The following is a 22649-nucleotide window of genomic DNA, read 5'->3' as shown; positions in this document are numbered from 1 at the left end:
ATGATTTTTATACATTTTGTATTAAATGTTTTTAAAATATTTCTAAACAGATAACTTTTTTTAATTATACAGAATGCATAGCTTAGAAAAGTCCTGCGATTCATTACCTGTTTCTTTGATTCTTCTTTCTTCTGACAATAACACAAAAGAAGTCATTGGTCATAGTCGTCTATCTCCTTTGTCATGTGATCCAAATGGATGCCTAATAGAATCAGGTAAATCAGGTAATTGAATAAAATACAAATTATTTTCATCTACAAGTATAAGTAGAATAAAGTTTTGGAATTTACTGTGTTGGAATAGTCTCTAAATAGTGTTGTGGACATTAAGAAAGCCTTTACTCCTGCATTTGGCTGGATTGTCAGTGGGAGATCTAGGTGTTAAGTAATATGACATATTTAGGCCACACTAACCGTAAAAATTTTAAGAACACAGTCTAATTTAATATCTATATTCTTTAGAGTAACAGGCACATATTTCAACTGTTTTGACTAACCTATCTCTTTACATTGTTTTATGGATTATAAATGATGTGTTATATAGGATAAGAGATTCTTATGCAAAATGTAAAGTAACATGATCACTTTCTGATACTTTTATTTCCAATTTATACCATTCAAATGGTTGATCTATAAACTTGTATGCAATTCAAGTTATAGATGCTTTTCAAGCAAAAGTAAGAATAACTTACAGACTGAAAGTCTGCAAATTATTCTTACTTTTAATATTCAAATTACTGATTGATATCTTTTTACATACTATATTTCAAAATGAATTGTTTTTCTAATATTACTACTAGAAAAATAAAAACATTGTGTAATGTATAAAAAAAGAAATGCCAATTGGTAACTTCAATATTAAAAAAATTCAGAAAATAATTTTAAGATTTACAGATTAGATAAATGGATTATACAAGTATACTAAACATCCCAAAGCCAATGCATAGATACTCAACTAAGCAATTGCCTTAAACAAATTGGGCTAAAAGTTTGCTATTATTAATGATTAAAATAGTAAATAATTTGATACTAGAGGTATACTAAATAATTTATAATAGTGGATAGTAATCATTAATAATAGTGGATTTATAGCCCAATTATTTGTTTAAGGCAATCGTTTGATTGCACAAGTTATAAAGCAGGGACTCAAACCAAACTGAAATCGGAACAATAACCAGAATGAATCTGCATCATTTTCACTGAACTGGAACCAGAATTGAACCAGTGGGATTGAAACTGGGAATCAAATTAAACTATTGTTTTGAACTGGTTCATATCAGTTCATCAAATCATCTTTTAAAGTGGTGAGATTACTTATTGATATGAAACTTACAGATGTGGAGAGTATCATATATTGGTTTGAAAATTTGTCCAAATTAGTGTTAATTATGATGCAGACTCAAATCACATTTGTTGTTAGAGTCCAATTTATGATAAATTGACTAACCTAGCAACATTTTTCATGCAGTGAATGACTATTACTTTTGAAAATTGTTATGTAATAATTATAAGTACAAATGTCTAAAGTTTTCTTGTTCTGCATTTATACTACAAACTATTTATACTGCAAAAATTTAAACTACACATAAATCTATAATTGATATATTAAATGCCAAGAGAATAATATTCAATAATGAAAATATCAAAGAATCAAAATGTTAAGAAACAAAATATCAAAATTCATTTCAAAAGATAAAATGTTGAATAATATACTCTTTTTGTTTAATTAATTCAACATTATTTTTTTTATATATATTTTGAAACTTAGGTTACTACAATCTAATGATGTTTAGTAAAATATTAGATAATAAATTGATACTTCTTAACAAGATTATTGCCAAATGGACCTGGACCCCTTAGATATTGGAAAAATTACAAACATTAGCAAAAATATTTTTTCTGATGAGTAGCACTATGTACTAAGTAAATTATGAATGGAATAAAACATAAAGTACAGAAAAATACAAATATATATTAGAATATTGGAATAGAAAGAAGAATGATCCTTTATATCATTTTTCTAAGATTGCTTTAGCAATTTCTGCAACACAAATGAGTATAAAACAATTATTTTCTAGTCTGAAATATATTCTATTACTTTTGGATACAAGTATGAAATCTGAAGTACTACATAATGTAATATTAGTAAGATGTTTTGAAAAATGTACAAAATGATGATATTTGTTAATATAATTTAAAATTTAACAAAAAGATGTCAATTTACATATACAGGGTGTTCTTTTGGAACCTTCCTAGTTTTGTGGATTAATTTGGGAAAAGAAACATGAGTACAATACTGTAAACAATGATAATAGAAAATACATCTGAAAAAGTTATTAACAATGTTAAATACAAATGTATCAATACATTTCCACATGTTCTCCTGACATGGCATGTATGATATGCAGTCTGTACTTAATCAATTAGTATTTTAGTCAATGCAATGTCTGAGCCAACGTGTTAGGAGTAGTGATGTGCCGGGTATCCGTATCCACAGATATTCGAGGGGAAAAAAGGTCCGTATTCGTATCCGTTACTTTTCAGCAGATCTTTAACGGATCTTTTATCTTAATTTCATTACTTATATGAAATTTTAAAGATAGGTAGCAATAAAATACTAATAACTTCAATTCAAATCACTTTTTATTTCTTAAAATCACATATTTGGCACATTCACATTGCAAAAATTTTATCATGCAAAATTCATTTAATGTTGTAAAATATTTCCATATTACACTACTAAACTTTTTTGTCAACATTGTTTTTATTTTAATTTAACTCAACACTCTCCAAAAATACAAGCGTAATCTACACTATTCCATGTCACACTAAACTATAAACAAAAACACACGCAGTGCAAGTCAAAACACATCACGTTACTAACGCAAAGCATCAATTATCGGTCCAAGGTCACACACACTGGCGCCGACTGAGTACGAAAGTTGAGATCCGTATCCACAGATCTAGACACTAATGATCCGTATTTGTATCCGTATCCGCGGATATACATTTTTAATGATCTGGCACATCACTAGTTAGGAGTAACAGTTAAAGGCATCCATGATTCTTACATACAATGGTATCAAGGCACTTTTGTAGCATACACATGACATTCCCGCAAAGAAAAAAATTTGAAGAGGTGATGTCAGTTGATTCAGATGACCAAGAAATGAAGCCATGTTACCAATCCAGCAATCTAGGCCATGCAGCAGTGGAGAAACAGATCACTGCTGCATGGCAGTGGCAGCCCTTTTGAGCCTATGAACATGAAGCTTGGAGTAATAATTAATCAACATTCTCAGATACTTATCATTTACAAACATGAACAAATAAATTTTACAGAACAATTTAAAACTACAGAGGTTTGAAAGGAACATCCTGTATTTTGTTCAAAGTCATTCTTGTATAATTTGTACTTATATCAATAATTTCAGATTATATAAGAAATATTGGTTGGAATTTTTATTTGGTAAATGTTTCACTAGAATCTCTGCTCACAATAATGAGATTGTTTTAAATTTATATTTTATTAGTTTTTAAAAGATTCATTGCTGATTTAATGTTATTTTCAAATTTAGACTTCATAACTGAAAATTTTGATTAACCGATGTGGTAACCAAATGCTGAACCCAAACCATTACCTATTTTACCAGTTATCAGTTTTTTACAGATCACTTAAAGCAAACTAGAACAGAAATTCAAGAGAGATCCATAAACAGGAATTGAACCAATTTTTCTTGGAATTTGAGTCACTATTATAAAGATATTAGATGATGATTTGACTTTGTTATATTTTATATAAGAATTGTGTGTCCTGTATAGTACTGCAGTTATTATCAATATAAAATATTGTTTAACATTATTACTATAATATTGCTATTTTACAGTTTATAATTGCATTTTTCATTATACAGGATGTTCTAGAACATGTGTAAACATTTTACGTAGTTTTACTGAGAAAATAAATATGACTAGGAAGGTGGAATTTCCTAGTTGTTATATCAATTATATAAAAGCTTGAGAATTCAATTTCTTTTAAACCATGATATCATTTACATATATATGATATGATGCATAAATGGCTAACATTTATTTTATATAAAATAAAATTCACCAATACTTTGGAAGTAATTGTATTTGTCCCAGAAAGCATTAATCAACTTTTAAAGTTTGCCAATGCTTTAAAGGAGTTTGATTATATTATGGACATTGCTTGAACAACAATGTAGTTCAAGTGCATTAAAGTATTGAAAAGTGAGAAAAACTTCTCTTTGAGCTACCTTTTCATGTAACAAAACTATTCATTCACTCCTAATTCTATTCATTTTTTATGTATTGTGTAGAGTATCTGAGAAAACAGATATTTTCAAATACTTTTGTACAGTGTATTAAATGCCATTTAATATCTTTTTTACCAAACTTTTAAGATAAATATTATCATCTGTAAGATTTTATTTAGGTATTTAAATGTTATTTTAATAATCTATTATTAAAAAGTATTTTAAATAAGTTTAAATGTAAATTAAAAATTAATGAAATTATTAACTCATGCATTACTTGTAATCATATATAGTAATTTATTATTTTTGCTAAAACTGAAATAATGGAAAAATTTTAATATTGTCAAGCGTTATTTTTAAATATAAAAATTTAATCTATGTTTATTTAATTACTACATATGTTAAATTTTAACATAATATATTTTTGATGTTATGATATAAAATTTTTAAACTGATACCTTATATTTCATAAGTGTCATTTTAACGTAAAAGGTAAGTGAATACAATTCATACATTACCACCACAACTTAATTTATTCTTCACAGAATAATAATTAAATTTTACATTATTAGAATGCCTGAAACTTTTCTCATCATTTTATATTTTAACTGAATATATCATAATATTTCAAATTTATTTTATATTACATTGAAATATATTTCTTAACACATATATATTTAGTTAGTATTGAAGTTGCATTTAGATCATTTAAAATTCAAGAATTTAAGCAATGTTAGCAAGTAAACAAATCTAAAACAGTCAAATGATTTGAAAGTCTTAAAAGTATTATTAGATATTATTATTGGATATAACATTAACTGATAAGAAAAATACAAACTATGTTATGCTAATTCTAAATAACATCATATGTATTGATATTTTATTGAAAATATTTTTAATTCCTCTCAGAAATTTGATATTTTTTTAAGTTAGAAATATTTTAATTAAGTAAAAACAAACACCTTACTAAATTCCAGCACTAATTTAATAAACAAAAAGGTTTTTTGATCCAGCTTGATGGATTCACATCAGTTATTAACTTCCAACATTAGTTGCTTAACAGATTTCATTTTGTATTTGTGCAATTAACATTGGCATATTCAATATTTAAACTTTTCTGTGTAATATCAGGTCAGTCCATAAGTGCGTATTTTATGACCTTGAGAAAAATCTTGTTTTGCTATTAAAAATGCCAGTCTAATGTGATACTTTTTACACTAAAGTGTTAAATTGGATCTCATTCATATAATACTGTTTAGAATTGGGAACATTTCAGTTGTTTATTTTCGTTAAAATGGAAGTAACAGATGAATATAAGAAACATGTTTTATAGTTTTTATTTTTAAGTGGTGAGAATGCTACAAACGCAGCCAAAAAATTAAATACGGCTTATAATCAAACTGTAACAAGTGTAAGGGCTGCACAGAACTGGTTTGAAAGATTTAGAAATAATGATTTTAGTGTGGAGGATAAGGCTCGTACTGGAAGACCCGTTGACTTTGATGATGATGCTCTCTCTGCACTAGTTGAAGCAGAACCATCTTTAACAGTTGATGAAATTGCGGAACGTTTAAATTCATCCCATGGAACTGTTCATAGACATCTACAACAAATCGGAAAAGTTTCAAAGCTAGGAAAATGGATACCACATGAACTGTCAATAGCTAACTGACAACAACGTCAACTGCTCAACTCAAAAGCTTCAACTGGGAAATTTTACCTCATCCACCATATTTGCCAGATATTGCTCCCAGTGATTATCATCTTTTTCGGAGTTTGCAGAATTTTTTAAAAGGAAAAACTTTTGAGGATGAGAACAATGTAAAAAAGGCTATTTCTGAATATTTTGATTCAAAACCGAAATCATTTTACAAAGATGAGATTAAAAAGCTACCATCAAGATGGCAAGAAATTGTACAAAATAATGGTGAATACATTATAGATTGAAATAAGATTTAATTAAAATATTTTGTTGCTTTTTTTGTAGATAAAAATGCGCACGAACTTATGGACTGACCTGATACATTCTGTTCTTTTATTCTGTTTGAACAGCTGATGCAGATCTTGATGAATCTGCATCAAGTTGAATCAAAAATGTCTGTGTTTCATTAAATTAGTGCTGAAATTTCATAAGGTGTTTGTTTTGTACTTATTTATTTGATTAAGCTGAAAATAAAAAATTTGCATAAATTTATCAACCTTATGAGATTTTCTTTAAGTTTTAAATATTAAGATAATTATGATAAATGTTCTCAGGTTTAATATTTCAAATTGTCAATACAATAAATAAATATATATAAACCAAAAATGGAACAAAGATTTCTATAGAGAAAACACACTAGATATAGTCATTTTGCTAAAATATCAAGGTGATTTCTCTATATAATAAATAAATATTTGTTGTAATAATCAAACTGAAGATAACTTTCAAACTTTAAAACACTGCTGATAACATTGTAAACTATAACTTAAACACAATGACTACAGTTTATAAATGAATTTATTGCTAGGTTTCTATTTTAGTTATACTGGAAGTCAGCCAGTTAGTAGCTTAGTTCAATTAAACATTACAAAAGAAAGTTTATAACACTAAAATAAAAAATAATATAAACTGAATATTATTTTAAAGTTATACAATATATACTATATTATATATATTGTATAACTTAAAAATTTTAATTTCATTTTTACATAATAATTCTTTCATTCCAAAGATATTTTATTTAAAAAATCCAAACATATTTAAAATTTATTTCATCAGTATAATACAAATTATTATTATTATTTTTACATAAAGTATTCCATTTTGAATCTAAACAAATCTAATCTAGAGAAAATATTTTATATTCTATCATTAAATTGTTTTATATATTAACTGAATGACTCAGTTGTTCAATTTCTGAAAATAATTTGCTAATGTAGTTTATTTTAGAAAATAACATCCTGTGAAATTTAAAAGTTTAGAAAAAATGGCATTCTTTTCTATTTTCACAAAATTTTCTATATCCACAAATGAAAGTTTTCATTCATTCATTAAAATGTGAAGATTGATATATTAACATCTTATGTTCATATATCACAGAGAATATTTTTGAAAATTTTATTTATTGAATAACATTTTCATATAAATTTATAAAATCTTTTCATTTAGTCAGTAGAAATTGAAAATAAATTTATTTTGAAAGTTTTTTAACTTGGCATCATCACAATATAGAATTCAAAGTTAAACTGACAGTTAAAATTACATTTAAATACTTGCTTGAATTTAATTATAATATACTAATGAACTATAAAATATATTTTCAATATGTAATGTTAATCAATTATTATGTTTTTGAATGATAATCTTGATTAATTAATTAATATTTTAAGCTGTGAAATTCATTAGAAAAATTATTGTATATCAGTTTTTTCTGATATCTAACTAAAATAATTTATCTGTTAGCATGGTTTTTTAATATTACTGACATTCTTCATAATCAGTTGTCTGAAACTGTACAGTTTGGCTTCAAATTATATATTTTTTATCAACTTATAGAATTATAAATGTACATAAACAAACTTAAATTTTTGAAAGAAAATTTATACTTTTTATATTCAATCATTTTATCTCGGCAATTCAATTTAATTTATATGTTATTAGAAATGAGTATATATGACATATAAAAACAAAAATATTAGCTTTAATATTTTTATATGATATATACACTTTATACTATTTTTTTTCTTTAAATTAAAGTTTATATAACTTTAATTTAAAGAACTTATATATAGAAAAACTTTCTATATATAAATTTTTTATAATTTTTTTTAATATAAATTTTCTGAAAAACATATATTTTTTGATAATATATCAGATAAATGGCATATAAATTTGATTTATGTTAGAAAATTACTTGTTTGAATTTATTTATAGTTTTAATTAAAAATGAAAGACGTGGTGAAGGTCTTGGAAAGTTTTTAATGCAGAAAACAGAGGATCATGCGAAAAGGTATGAAAATATTTATGTATAACTTACATTTAACAATAATTATATAAATTAAATTTTCAATTCATCAATTTAATATTTTTCAAATATTCACAAAATACACAACAAAAAACCTAAAAAAACAAAAAGTCCTTTCAATAACATTTTAATGAAATAATGAACATTTTCACCTCCTCCTGAGGTCTGCCTCAGGTTTAAAGATAAAAGTTTTGTAATGGAAGAGGAGGAGGTTGAAAACATTTGTATTTTCTTAAAACATTATTATTGGATGGACTTAAGTTTTTTGTTGTGTATTTTGTGTTACAGAACAGTCCAGTTTGCAAATGATGATAAATTTTTTGTATTTTTCAAATATTTATTTTAATGTTTTGTAACATTCAATTTAGAAATTCTTGCTTATACTTATAAAAATGAAATAGATAAATAGATATTTTTTGAAAACTAAGTTAATTTTATAAATTACAGTAGAGTGTCATTTATCTGAAAGCCAATCAATCGAAACATCGGTTAACCGAAAGCATTCCAGTCGGACTATGTCATGCTGAATCAAATGTTTTTGATACTAGATTAACTTCCAAAATATAAATTTTTTGTTTTTATATTTTTCAATATATTTATTTTGTTTGTACAAAATAAAGAAATAATTTTTAATGATACAATAGCCACAATTATTATTTTAAAAATTTACATTAGGCTTAACATTGACAAAAATTCAACTCAAAGTGACACACAACAGAGAGAATTTCAACATGAGATAGGTTAATACATTTTTTCGTACATAATCAGTTATCCGAAAAATAAGTTATCCTAACAACCCCAGTCCCCAACTGATTCAGATAAACAATGCTCTACTGTAATTATTTCTATAGGCTCTTCTTAAGATGTGGGGAGATTACAACTTCTTTTTCTTCACTTCTTTTGTTAAAAGTCACAATCTTCCTACATACAAAGCAGATCCTATGGAAATAATGACAATAAGTCCTTTTAGGCAGAAATAGAATGTTAATTATTTAATAGTTTGGATGATGAAATTTAACAAATGAACTGAAATTAAACGATATTAATAAAATTGTATTTTTGATTTATAAACTATTAAGGTATTGACAGTAAAGTCTTTCTTTCATGCATGCCATGGCTGTTTGTTTATTTATTGAATAGTCAGTGACAAAAAGATGTCAGTTTACATATACAGGGTGTTCATTTGGAACCTTCCTAGTTTTGTGAATTAATTTTGGGAAATACTATAGGTATTTCATGGGTATAATACTATAGACAATGATAACAGAAAGTGCATCTGAAAAAGTTTACAATGTTAAGTACAAATATATCAATACATTTCCACATGTTCTCCTGACAGGGCACATATGATATGCAGTCTGTACTTTATTTTAGTCAATGTCTGAGCCAACATGTTAGGAGTAACACTGTTAATGGAATCCATGATTCTTATATACAAGGGTAAAAGTTTTCACTGACTAGTTAGTGAAAACTTTTCATTTAAAAAATTTAGGAATGCAGGCATCTCACTATTCAGAATCTCCAATTATTATAAAATAATTTTCTAGTAAGAGAAATAACACAAATTTATAATCCTAATAGACCTAAGTGAAAATCTATTATGTACAGTGTATCTAATGGAAAAAATAAAAACAGTTACTTCAGTAGAAGCTATATCAACATAGAAATGCTAATAATTTAATGTAATCACAATATTTCATTTGAAAAAATACATACATATATATTGTTGAAAGAAATTAAGAAAACAAAATAGTGATGAAATTACATAGTTGTGCTCTTTTTATGAATAATAATACTTGATTTATACAGTTTCAAAACAAAATAAGTTCATCACATAATCATGTTTATCCATTAATAAATTTTAATTCATCAAATAAACAACTTAATCTTTCAAATGAATGATTTTAAAATGCTTTTAATTAACTCCTAATTATTAAATTAATTTAGAATAATCTGGAAGAAAAGATTTGTTTGCTTCATAGTGAGACTCAAACATGCAACTTGTGGGGACCAGAGCCGTCAAAAGTTAGTTTATGTTAGATTAGGTAGGGTCCTGCCACCAGCTGTGTTTTGTTGGACACACCGACGATTCAGTCAAAACCCGATAGTTAAGGCGCGAGGGTAAGAGTCACTCTGAAGTCCAGGAATGAGCCTCTCAGGAGGATGAATGCAAAGTCAAATACAAATAACATGAGTTTACTATCAAAAATTAAGTTCTGGATAACATTCTTAAGATCCGATTCAAGAAATCTGCCTATTTCTATCTATAAAACGAGGGGGCTGCCTAACAGGGGGATATATGAACTACAACATACCAGGAAAAAGAGAGCCGTCTTCTCTTGTAAGTCCAGTCAGTCTCCTGATCTAGTTCTTTCTTCCCTTTTGCTGGTCCTTCACTGATGTCTGCCGGTAAATGGCGTTCATTTCTAGACGAAATTTCCTTACGATTATGGCAGGATGGGTCCACTCAAGTCTACTGTTGATGTCCGCCATTGATGCCTTCCTTGTATGGGATGGTTCGTTGAGAGTCTGGAGAGGCCGGTATTTTCTACCATTGTCTGCCAAGGAGCTCTGTCTGTGTCTGGACTTGTGCCTCTTTTATACGCTTTTCAGCACAGGAGAGTTATGATATGGCTTACTATCGTATTGGTTTGACTTTTGAGCCAAGTCATTACAGAAGCAAAACTGTTTTCACTGACAAATCCCATCATTATTCATTGATTGTTTTGGTTACTGTTGTGCCTTGAAACCATGTTCGATCTCCGCTATGATCAGCGGGGGGCATGGAGTGGTATTTTTCCACTTTCTTTAAGTTTTATTCTCTTACAAATTTATTTAATTATTTAATTGTCCTCTCATCCTTTTCCTTGCATGTTGTAGATTTATTGCTGTTAATTAATATTCTAAATTGTTTCTCTGAATCATTAGGGAAGTCCCTAGAATCAGAAAAATAGGCAAATTTCTCTTACACTTTGCTTCATGTATAAACAATCTCAGTATCTCAAGATGTGGGTTCAAAAGAAAAAGGATATAAAATAAATACAATGTTTAAATACAATAAAATCTCTAACTAATTAAAGTGACAACAAAGTGGCTAAACTAAGATTATTACAGATAATGTAAATACGTAAATAACANTTGATGTTATGATATAAAATTTTTAAACTGATACCTTATATTTCATAAGTGTCATTTTAACGTAAAAGGTAAGTGAATACAATTCATACATTACCACCACAACTTAATTTATTCTTCACAGAATAATAATTAAATTTTACATTATTAGAATGCCTGAAACTTTTCTCATCATTTTATATTTTAACTGAATATATCATAATATTTCAAATTTATTTTATATTACATTGAAATATATTTCTTAACACATATATATTTAGTTAGTATTGAAGTTGCATTTAGATCATTTAAAATTCAAGAATTTAAGCAATGTTAGCAAGTAAACAAATCTAAAACAGTCAAATGATTTGAAAGTCTTAAAAGTATTATTAGATATTATTATTGGATATAACATTAACTGATAAGAAAAATACAAACTATGTTATGCTAATTCTAAATAACATCATATGTATTGATATTTTATTGAAAATATTTTTAATTCCTCTCAGAAATTTGATATTTTTTTAAGTTAGAAATATTTTAATTAAGTAAAAACAAACACCTTACTAAATTCCAGCACTAATTTAATAAACAAAAAGGTTTTTTGATCCAGCTTGATGGATTCACATCAGTTATTAACTTCCAACATTAGTTGCTTAACAGATTTCATTTTGTATTTGTGCAATTAACATTGGCATATTCAATATTTAAACTTTTCTGTGTAATATCAGGTCAGTCCATAAGTGCGTATTTTATGACCTTGAGAAAAATCTTGTTTTGCTGTTAAAAATGCCAGTCTAATGTGATACTTTTTACACTGAAGTGTTAAATTGGATCTCATTCATATAATACTGTTCAGAATTGGGAACATTTCAGTTGTTTATTTTCGTTAAAATGGAAGTAACAGATGAATATAAGAGACATGTTTTATACTTTTTATTTTTAAGTGATGAGAATGCTACAAATGCAGCCAAAAAATTAAATACTGTTCATAATCAAACTGTAATTAGTGTAAGGACTGCGCAGAAGTGGTTTGAAAGATTTAGAAATAATGATTTTAGTGTGGAGGATAAGGCTCGTACTGGAAGACCCGTTGACTTTGATGATGATGCTCTCTCTGCACTAGTTGAAGCAGAACCATCTTTAACAGTTGATGAAATTGCGGAACGTTTAAATTCATCCCATGGAACTGTTCATAGACATCTACAACAAATCGGAAAAGTTTCAAAGCTAGGAAAATGGATACCACATGAACTGTCAATAGCTAACTGACAACAACGTCAACTGCTCAACTCAAAAGCTTCAACTGGGAAATTTTACCTCATCCACCATATTTGCCAGATATTGCTCCCAGTGATTATCATCTTTTTCGGAGTTTGCAGAATTTTTTAAAAGGAAAAACTTTTGAGGATGAGAACAATGTAAAAAAGGCTATTTCTGAATATTTTGATTCAAAACCGAAATCATTTTACAAAGATGAGATTAAAAAGCTACCATCAAGATGGCAAGAAATTGTACAAAATAATGGTGAATACATTATAGATTGAAATAAGATTTAATTAAAATATTTTGTTGCTTTTTTTGTAGATAAAAATGCGCACGAACTTATGGACTGACCTGATACATTCTGTTCTTTTATTCTGTTTGAACAGCTGATGCAGATCTTGATGAATCTGCATCAAGTTGAATCAAAAATGTCTGTGTTTCATTAAATTAGTGCTGAAATTTCATAAGGTGTTTGTTTTGTACTTATTTATTTGATTAAGCTGAAAATAAAAAATTTGCATAAATTTATCAACCTTATGAGATTTTCTTTAAGTTTTAAATATTAAGATAATTATGATAAATGTTCTCAGGTTTAATATTTCAAATTGTCAATACAATAAATAAATATATATAAACCAAAAATGGAACAAAGATTTCTATAGAGAAAACACACTAGATATAGTCATTTTGCTAAAATATCAAGGTGATTTCTCTATATAATAAATAAATATTTGTTGTAATAATCAAACTGAAGATAACTTTCAAACTTTAAAACACTGCTGATAACATTGTAAACTATAACTTAAACACAATGACTACAGTTTATAAATGAATTTATTGCTAGGTTTCTATTTTAGTTATACTGGAAGTCAGCCAGTTAGTAGCTTAGTTCAATTAAACATTACAAAAGAAAGTTTATAACACTAAAATAAAAAATAATATAAACTGAATATTATTTTAAAGTTATACAATATATACTATATTATATATATTGTATAACTTAAAAATTTTAATTTCATTTTTACATAATAATTCTTTCATTCCAAAGATATTTTATTTAAAAAATCCAAACATATTTAAAATTTATTTCATCAGTATAATACAAATTATTATTATTATTTTTACATAAAGTATTCCATTTTGAATCTAAACAAATCTAATCTAGAGAAAATATTTTATATTCTATCATTAAATTGTTTTATATATTAACTGAATGACTCAGTTGTTCAATTTCTGAAAATAATTTGCTAATGTAGTTTATTTTAGAAAATAACATCCTGTGAAATTTAAAAGTTTAGAAAAAATGGCATTCTTTTCTATTTTCACAAAATTTTCTATATCCACAAATGAAAGTTTTCATTCATTCATTAAAATGTGAAGATTGATATATTAACATCTTATGTTCATATATCACAGAGAATATTTTTGAAAATTTTATTTATTGAATAACATTTTCATATAAATTTATAAAATCTTTTCATTTAGTCAGTAGAAATTGAAAATAAATTTATTTTGAAAGTTTTTTAACTTGGCATCATCACAATATAGAATTCAAAGTTAAACTGACAGTTAAAATTACATTTAAATACTTGCTTGAATTTAATTATAATATACTAATGAACTATAAAATATATTTTCAATATGTAATGTTAATCAATTATTATGTTTTTGAATGATAATCTTGATTAATTAATTAATATTTTAAGCTGTGAAATTCATTAGAAAAATTATTGTATATCAGTTTTTTCTGATATCTAACTAAAATAATTTATCTGTTAGCATGGTTTTTTAATATTACTGACATTCTTCATAATCAGTTGTCTGAAACTGTACAGTTTGGCTTCAAATTATATATTTTTTATCAACTTATAGAATTATAAATGTACATAAACAAACTTAAATTTTTGAAAGAAAATTTATACTTTTTATATTCAATCATTTTATCTCGGCAATTCAATTTAATTTATATGTTATTAGAAATGAGTATATATGACATATAAAAACAAAAATATTAGCTTTAATATTTTTATATGATATATACACTTTATACTATTTTTTTTCTTTAAATTAAAGTTTATATAACTTTAATTTAAAGAACTTATATATAGAAAAACTTTCTATATATAAATTTTTTATAATTTTTTTTAATATAAATTTTCTGAAAAACATATATTTTTTGATAATATATCAGATAAATGGCATATAAATTTGATTTATGTTAGAAAATTACTTGTTTGAATTTATTTATAGTTTTAATTAAAAATGAAAGACGTGGTGAAGGTCTTGGAAAGTTTTTAATGCAGAAAACAGAGGATCATGCGAAAAGGTATGAAAATATTTATGTATAACTTACATTTAACAATAATTATATAAATTAAATTTTCAATTCATCAATTTAATATTTTTCAAATATTCACAAAATACACAACAAAAAACCTAAAAAAACAAAAAGTCCTTTCAATAACATTTTAATGAAATAATGAACATTTTCACCTCCTCCTGAGGTCTGCCTCAGGTTTAAAGATAAAAGTTTTGTAATGGAAGAGGAGGAGGTTGAAAACATTTGTATTTTCTTAAAACATTATTATTGGAAGGACTTAAGTTTTTTGTTGTGTATTTTGTGTTACAGAACAGTCCAGTTTGCAAATGATGATAAATTTTTTGTATTTTTCAAATATTTATTTTAATGTTTTGTAACATTCAATTTAGAAATTCTTGCTTATACTTATAAAAATGAAATAGATAAATAGATATTTTTTGAAAACTAAGTTCATTTTATAAATTACAGTAGAGTGTCATTTATCTGAAAGCCAATCAATCGAAACATCGGTTAACCGAAAGCATTCCAGTCGGACTATGTCATGCTGAATCAAATGTTTTTGATACTAGATTAACTTCCAAAATATAAATTTTTTGTTTTTATATTTTTCAATATATTTATTTTGTTTGTACAAAATAAAGAAATAATTTTTAATGATACAATAGCCACAATTATTATTTTAAAAATTTACATTAGGCTTAACATTGACAAAAATTCAACTCAAAGTGACACACAACAGAGAGAATTTCAACATGAGATAGGTTAATACATTTTTTCGTACATAATCAGTTATCCGAAAAATAAGTTATCCTAACAACCCCAGTCCCCAACTGATTCAGATAAACAATGCTCTACTGTAATTATTTCTATAGGCTCTTCTTAAGATGTGGGGAGATTACAACTTCTTTTTCTTCACTTCTTTTGTTAAAAGTCACAATCTTCCTACATACAAAGCAGATCCTATGGAAATAATGACAATAAGTCCTTTTAGGCAGAAATAGAATGTTAATTATTTAATAGTTTGGATGATGAAATTTAACAAATGAACTGAAATTAAACGATATTAATAAAATTGTATTTTTGATTTATAAACTATTAAGGTATTGACAGTAAAGTCTTTCTTTCATGCATGCCATGGCTGTTTGTTTATTTATTGAATAGTCAGTGACAAAAAGATGTCAGTTTACATATACAGGGTGTTCATTTGGAACCTTCCTAGTTTTGTGAATTAATTTTGGGAAATACTATAGGTATTTCATGGGTATAATACTATAGACAATGATAACAGAAAGTGCATCTGAAAAAGTTTACAATGTTAAGTACAAATATATCAATACATTTCCACATGTTCTCCTGACAGGGCACATATGATATGCAGTCTGTACTTTATTTTAGTCAATGTCTGAGCCAACATGTTAGGAGTAACACTGTTAATGGAATCCATGATTCTTATATACAAGGGTAAAAGTTTTTACTGACTAGTTAGTGAAAACTTTTCATTTAAAAAATTTAGGAATGCAGGCATCTCACTATTCAGAATCTCCAATTATTATAAAATAATTTTCTAGTAAGAGAAATAACACAAATTTATAATCCTAATAGACCTAAGTGAAAATCTATTATGTACAGTGTATCTAATGGAAAAAATAAAAACAGTTACTTCAGTAGAAGCTATATCAACATAGAAATGCTAATAATTTAATGTAATCACAATATTTCATTTGAAAAAATACATACATATATATTGTTGAAAGAAATTAAGAAAACAAAATAGTGATGAAATTACATAGTTGTGCTCTTTTTATGAATAATAATACTTGATTTATACAGTTTCAAAACAAAATAAGTTCATCACATAATCATGTTTATCCATTAATAAATTTTAATTCATCAAATAAACAACTTAATCTTTCAAATGAATGATTTTAAAATGCTTTTAATTAACTCCTAATTATTAAATTAATTTAGAATAATCTGGAAGAAAAGATTTGTTTGCTTCATAGTGAGACTCAAACATGCAACTTGTGGGGACCAGATCCGTCAAAAGTTAGTTTATGTTAGATTAGGTAGGGTCCTGCCACCAGCTGTGTTTTGTTGGACACACCGACGATTCAGTCAAAACCCGATAGTTAAGGCGCGAGGGTAAGAGTCACTCTGAAGTCCAGGAATGAGCCTCTCAGGAGGATGAATGCAAAGTCAAATACAAATAACATGAGTTTACTATCAAAAATTAAGTTCTGGATAACATTCTTAAGATCCGATTCAAGAAATCTGCCTATTTCTATCTATAAAACGAGGGGGCTGCCTAACAGGGGGATATATGAACTACAACATACCAGGAAAAAGAGAGCCGTCTTCTCTTGTAAGTCCAGTCAGTCTCCTGATCTAGTTCTTTCTTCCCTTTTGCTGGTCCTTCACTGATGTCTGCCGGTAAATGGCGTTCATTTCTAGACGAAATTTCCTTACGATTATGGCAGGATGGGTCCACTCAAGTCTACTGTTGATGTCCGCCATTGATGCCTTCCTTGTATGGGATGGTTCGTTGAGAGTCTGGAGAGGCCGGTATTTTCTACCATTGTCTGCCAAGGAGCTCTGTCTGTGTCTGGACTTGTGCCTCTTTTATACGCTTTTCAGCACAGGAGAGTTATGATATGGCTTACTATCGTATTGGTTTGACTTTTGAGCCAAGTCATTACAGAAGCAAAACTGTTTTCACTGACAAATCCCATCATTATTCATTGATTGTTTTGGTTACTGTTGTGCCTTGAAACCATGTTCGATCTCCGCTATGATCAGCGGGGGGCATGGAGTGGTATTTTTCCACTTTCTTTAAGTTTTATTCTCTTACAAATTTATTTAATTATTTAATTGTCCTCTCATCCTTTTCCTTGCATGTTGTAGATTTATTGCTGTTAATTAATATTCTAAATTGTTTCTCTGAATCATTAGGGAAGTCCCTAGAATCAGAAAAATAGGCAAATTTCTCTTACACTTTGCTTCATGTATAAACAATCTCAGTATCTCAAGATGTGGGTTCAAAAGAAAAAGGATATAAAATAAATACAATGTTTAAATACAATAAAATCTCTAACTAATTAAAGTGACAACAAAGTGGCTAAACTAAGATTATTACAGATAATGTAAATACGTAAATAACAAATTCACAAATACATACACACACACATATAATATATATATATATATTATATATATAGTAACAACAAATTTTTGGGGGGGAGAATGGTGGTCTTCACAAACTCATTACCATGCAGATGCATACCCAATTACATTATCCAGATATCCATCTAATTTTAGCATTCACAATTAATTGGTATGGAAGTAAAGTGGTATGACTTGTAAAAATCTGTAATTGGCTTCTTTCCCTGCTTTGTGTTTTTAATCTTATGTTTAATTTTGGGACTCTATTATGGCTTGGTTTTAATATAAATTCTTTTGATTTTATATCAAATTCTCCATCTTTCTGAGGGTCCAGAATACCAATCATATACTTTGTTATGTAAAGCATTAGCATCGATATATTCAAACATCAATAAGCAATTTCACATTTACCATTCTCACAAAACAATGAAACAACAAACTAATAAATGAAGCAGTCTATGGAGTAGGATATGAATAAAGTAATATGTTGTTGTACATTATTGCAAATTTATTCCAGAAATGTGAAAAAAAATTTTTTCCTCATGGAACACTTGAGGCCAGTTTGTGGAACACTGGTTCAAAATCACCCACTGATCTAATACATTTAATTTGTATAATTTATTGATTTTTTTTTTTTGTTTTTGTTTTGTAACTTATTACAGTAGAGCATCGTTTATCCGAAGGTCGGTTATCCGAAGGAATTCCAGTCGACAAATTTAAATTTTCGCCAGTGCTGTGGCGCTGTAATCTTTGGCTATGTCTTGGGCTACTCAAATATTTTACTTTTTGATACTAAATTAACTTCTGAAGTATAACTTTTTATTGTTTTTATATTTTTCAATATATTTATTTTGTTTGTACAAAATAAAAAAATAATTTTTAATGATACAATAGTCTTCGTTAGGCTTAATATCGACAAAAATTCAACGCAAAGCAACACGCAACGGAGAAAAATTTCAACACGGGATAAATTAATATATTTTTTCATACATAATTGGTTATCCAAAAAATAAGTTATCCGAACAACACCAGTCACCAATTGATTCGAATAAACGACGCTCTACTGTATTTACTTTCAATCTATTGATAATTTTCTAAAAAGATTACTTCTCACTAAATATATACTAATAAATATATTTGTTAATTTTTATATATTTGAAGTAAAGATTTTTTTCAGATTAGGATACCAAACATTGTATCTTACAACAGGAGATAAACAAGAATTTTATGAACATTTGGGATACAGTCATTTTATATTTGATAATTTAACTAGTCAAACTCATGTAAGTCTTAAAATTTGTTTCATACTTATGAAAATTTTTTAAAATATAGTATAGTAAAATAAAAATGTTTAAATAATTTTAAGGATAATAAAAGTGTTTCTTTGATTAATTCATCAATAAAACAAATGAGTCTTAAAGAGAACTATAAACAAGAGAGGAAAAATAATGAGATAATTTCAAATAATTTGGATTCAAAACTTCAAGAATTGTCTTCACAATCTTTGCCATCATCACTGCCACTTCCATTGCCGCCGCCGCCGTCGCCACCACTACCAACTCAGCCAAAGTCTCAGTCAAAAAGCATATTTAATCGTGAAAAAACATATTGGATGAAAAAATCTTTATGATGGTTTTTATATTTATATTTTAAGAAAATTTCATATTTGTATTATTTAATATTTATGAAACTAATTTGTAAATATTTTATTATATTATAATTAAAATTATACTATTTATTAAACTCTACAAATGTTTGATGTTTAAAAATATATATGACAAAATAAATTACTATTTAACTTAGCATTTTGTGATCAAAAACCAATAGTGTTTTATACACGTTGTTGTTGTCAGCAAAAACTATTTTATAATCAAATTCACAACATTACGGCTATATATAGATTACAGTACAGTCAAACCATTGTTTTCAAACCTAATTCATTCCTAAATGTTGTTCTAAATCTGAAGCAAATTTTCCCATAAGAAACAATATAAAATAACATTCTTACTCCACACCTGCAGGGATACCAATTTTCCATCTCCAACACGTTGGAATTAATAGATCAACTCAAGATGGTCACCTCTCCGTGTTATGCTACAGTATTGGATTTTAGATCCTTATACCNTTCCATCTCCAACACGTTGGAATTAATAGAACAACTCAAGATGGTCACCTCTCCGTGTTATGCTACAGTACTGGATTTTAGATCCTTATACCCGTCGATTGAACTTCCTCCATGCTTCTGCGCCCTAAGGGACTTTCTTTTTGAAAAATTAGGCTCTAATGAGCTACAACATCAGGCACTAGAATTGGCCCATCTAATTTGTTACAACTCGGTGTTTCAATTTAAAGGAAAGTTGTACACACAAACAAGAGGTGTTCCCATGGGTAGTTCGGTATCCGGGGATTTATGTGAACTAGTTATTAGACAATTGGAAAACAGGACATTGCCTAAATTCCTCCACGACATTATACTATACAAAAGATATGTCGACGACAATATAAAATGGATTAATCTATTCCTGACCTCCAAAATAAAGCTTTTTTTAAGCTGTATTTCATGCTAAAAGTGCAATGTACTGCTATATTATATATAATAAATTTTTGTTAGCACCTTTAAACACAAATTCTTGGATGCCATTTATATTACCGTATTTTGACGAGTATAAGTCACACTTTTTTACTACTTTTTGGGGTGCAAAATCACGATGAGTCTCTTATACTCGACAGGTAACCATTTTTACAGTGAAATTATCTACAGTAGTGGTCCACTCTAGGGACCAACCTGTGCAGTGGTCTGTTAAGCAGATGGTCCCTCAACCGAATTGCTAGAGTACCTAGATTATCAGAGTAGCGACACACGATTCATCGTCTTCATGTTCTGTCGACTGTCATCACATGACTTCTGAGTTTACATTAAGAAATGATTATTTCAGTTTAATAAAGCATTTTCTTCGTTTTTTTATTCAAGAATATGACAGCTGAATGAATTAAACCTGTATTAAACTGAAATAATCATCATGGATGGTACAGAAGATGAGGCAATCTATGAAGATTCTGATGATGATGATTCAGTCAATACTTCGGGAATTAAAGAAGAAAAGGATGATGAATCAGTCATTAATTAATTAATGACGTCATAGATATGTTTCCTAATGGGTGTAATTTACCGGTAGATAGCAATGATTCAGTTGAAGAATTTCTTGGCCACTATGATTAATAACATGCTTCTTTAGACAATCCCATTAAAAATGCTTTTTTCTAAATTTTTTGTCTCAAAATAGGGGTGCGTCTTATATTTGACAGTGGCTTATATTCGTCAAAATATGGTACATGAATGTCAGTTAATGTGATTTTTATTAATTTAATTTAAATTCAACTATGGTACATACCAAAACACAAATAGTGTCTTTCCTACATGCACACTGCTATTTAAATTAGCTTTCAGTGTCATCAATGATTTGTGTTGTGGTGTCTAATGATGTGGGTGATTTTGGTGCCACTAACTTCCAAATCAGTTGTCCCGTCATTGATTGGTTGGGCTGTCGACTTTCTTTAACATAGAAAGTATAGGGAGTTGACTGTCTAGGTCTCTTTAATCTGTGGTTAGCTCTTGCCAAATAGCTTGTTCGGCAACTGAGGCAAATATGAGTCCAAAATTCTGTTTGTGAACTAATTTGTTTGAAAAGTGAGTAATTTGAAAATCAAGGTTTGGCTGTACAAATAAAAAGTTCAGAATGAGTCTCATTAAGTAATAAATGTAATACATATTGCAATAACTATATATTATATGCAAATTTTAAATAAAAAGGATGTTCCTGTTATAAAAATTATGCAAATATATTATGTATTCACTTTTCACAAATATTAATGTTCAGTTATTAATTTGTATTAGATTACTGTATATTGAAAAATGTAACAGATGACAATGCAGTTTTACTATGATATTATAATTATAAATCTTGCTTGTATTTAATACTCTGTATAGATGAACACCATTAAATCAAAATACATAGGCTGTTTTTTTTTCAACCTCCAATAGTCCGTAAAACAAAGACAAGTGTAAATAACAAAATTAATTTATTACCAAAATATAGGTATAAACATGATTACTTTTCAACATAATCTCCATGAAGATTAAGGCATTTGTCTATCTGTGGATGAGCTTTGAAATCCCCTCTTCATAGAAAGTTGCCGCCAGTGATTGAGGTGGGCCTTAACATTGTTTTGAAGATTATTAGTCTCGAACCTCTGCCCTCCTAGCCACGTTTTTTAGTTCAGGAAAGTGGTGGAAGTGTGAAAGGTGACAGTCTTCACACATTAAAGGTGTGAAGACTGTCACCTTCTTTCCTGAACTGAAAACTTGCTAGCAGGGCAAGACTAATGACGATCTTCAAAACAATGTTAAGGCCCACCTCAATCACTGGCGGCAACTTTCTATAAAGAGGGGATTTCAAAGCTCGTCCACAGATAGACAAATGCCTCAATCTTCATGGTGATTATG

The 22649-nt window shown here is 27.5% G+C and overlaps 1 protein-coding gene across 1 annotated transcript; it reads left to right on the top strand.

The window, feature by feature from the left end:
• Positions 1 to 72: 72 nt before the first annotated feature.
• Positions 73 to 20258, top strand: LOC111639607 (N-acetyltransferase 6-like; the record flags this gene model as incomplete). Its single annotated transcript, XM_023385499.1, has 4 exons — positions 73 to 224; positions 14917 to 14992; positions 19323 to 19428; positions 19512 to 20258. Coding segments are annotated over 4 exons (598 nt in total), but the record flags the coding sequence as incomplete, so codon positions are not given.
• Positions 20259 to 22649: the final 2391 nt, after the last annotated feature.

This window comes from Centruroides sculpturatus, unplaced genomic scaffold (genome assembly GCF_000671375.1).
Source record: "Centruroides sculpturatus isolate CEXI.00-Female unplaced genomic scaffold, Cexi_2.0 scaffold1038, whole genome shotgun sequence".
Classification (NCBI taxonomy): Eukaryota; Metazoa; Arthropoda; class Arachnida; order Scorpiones; family Buthidae; genus Centruroides; species Centruroides sculpturatus.
The sequence above is the reverse complement of the archived record's forward strand: the minus strand, read 5'-3'. Positions and strand labels throughout refer to the sequence as shown.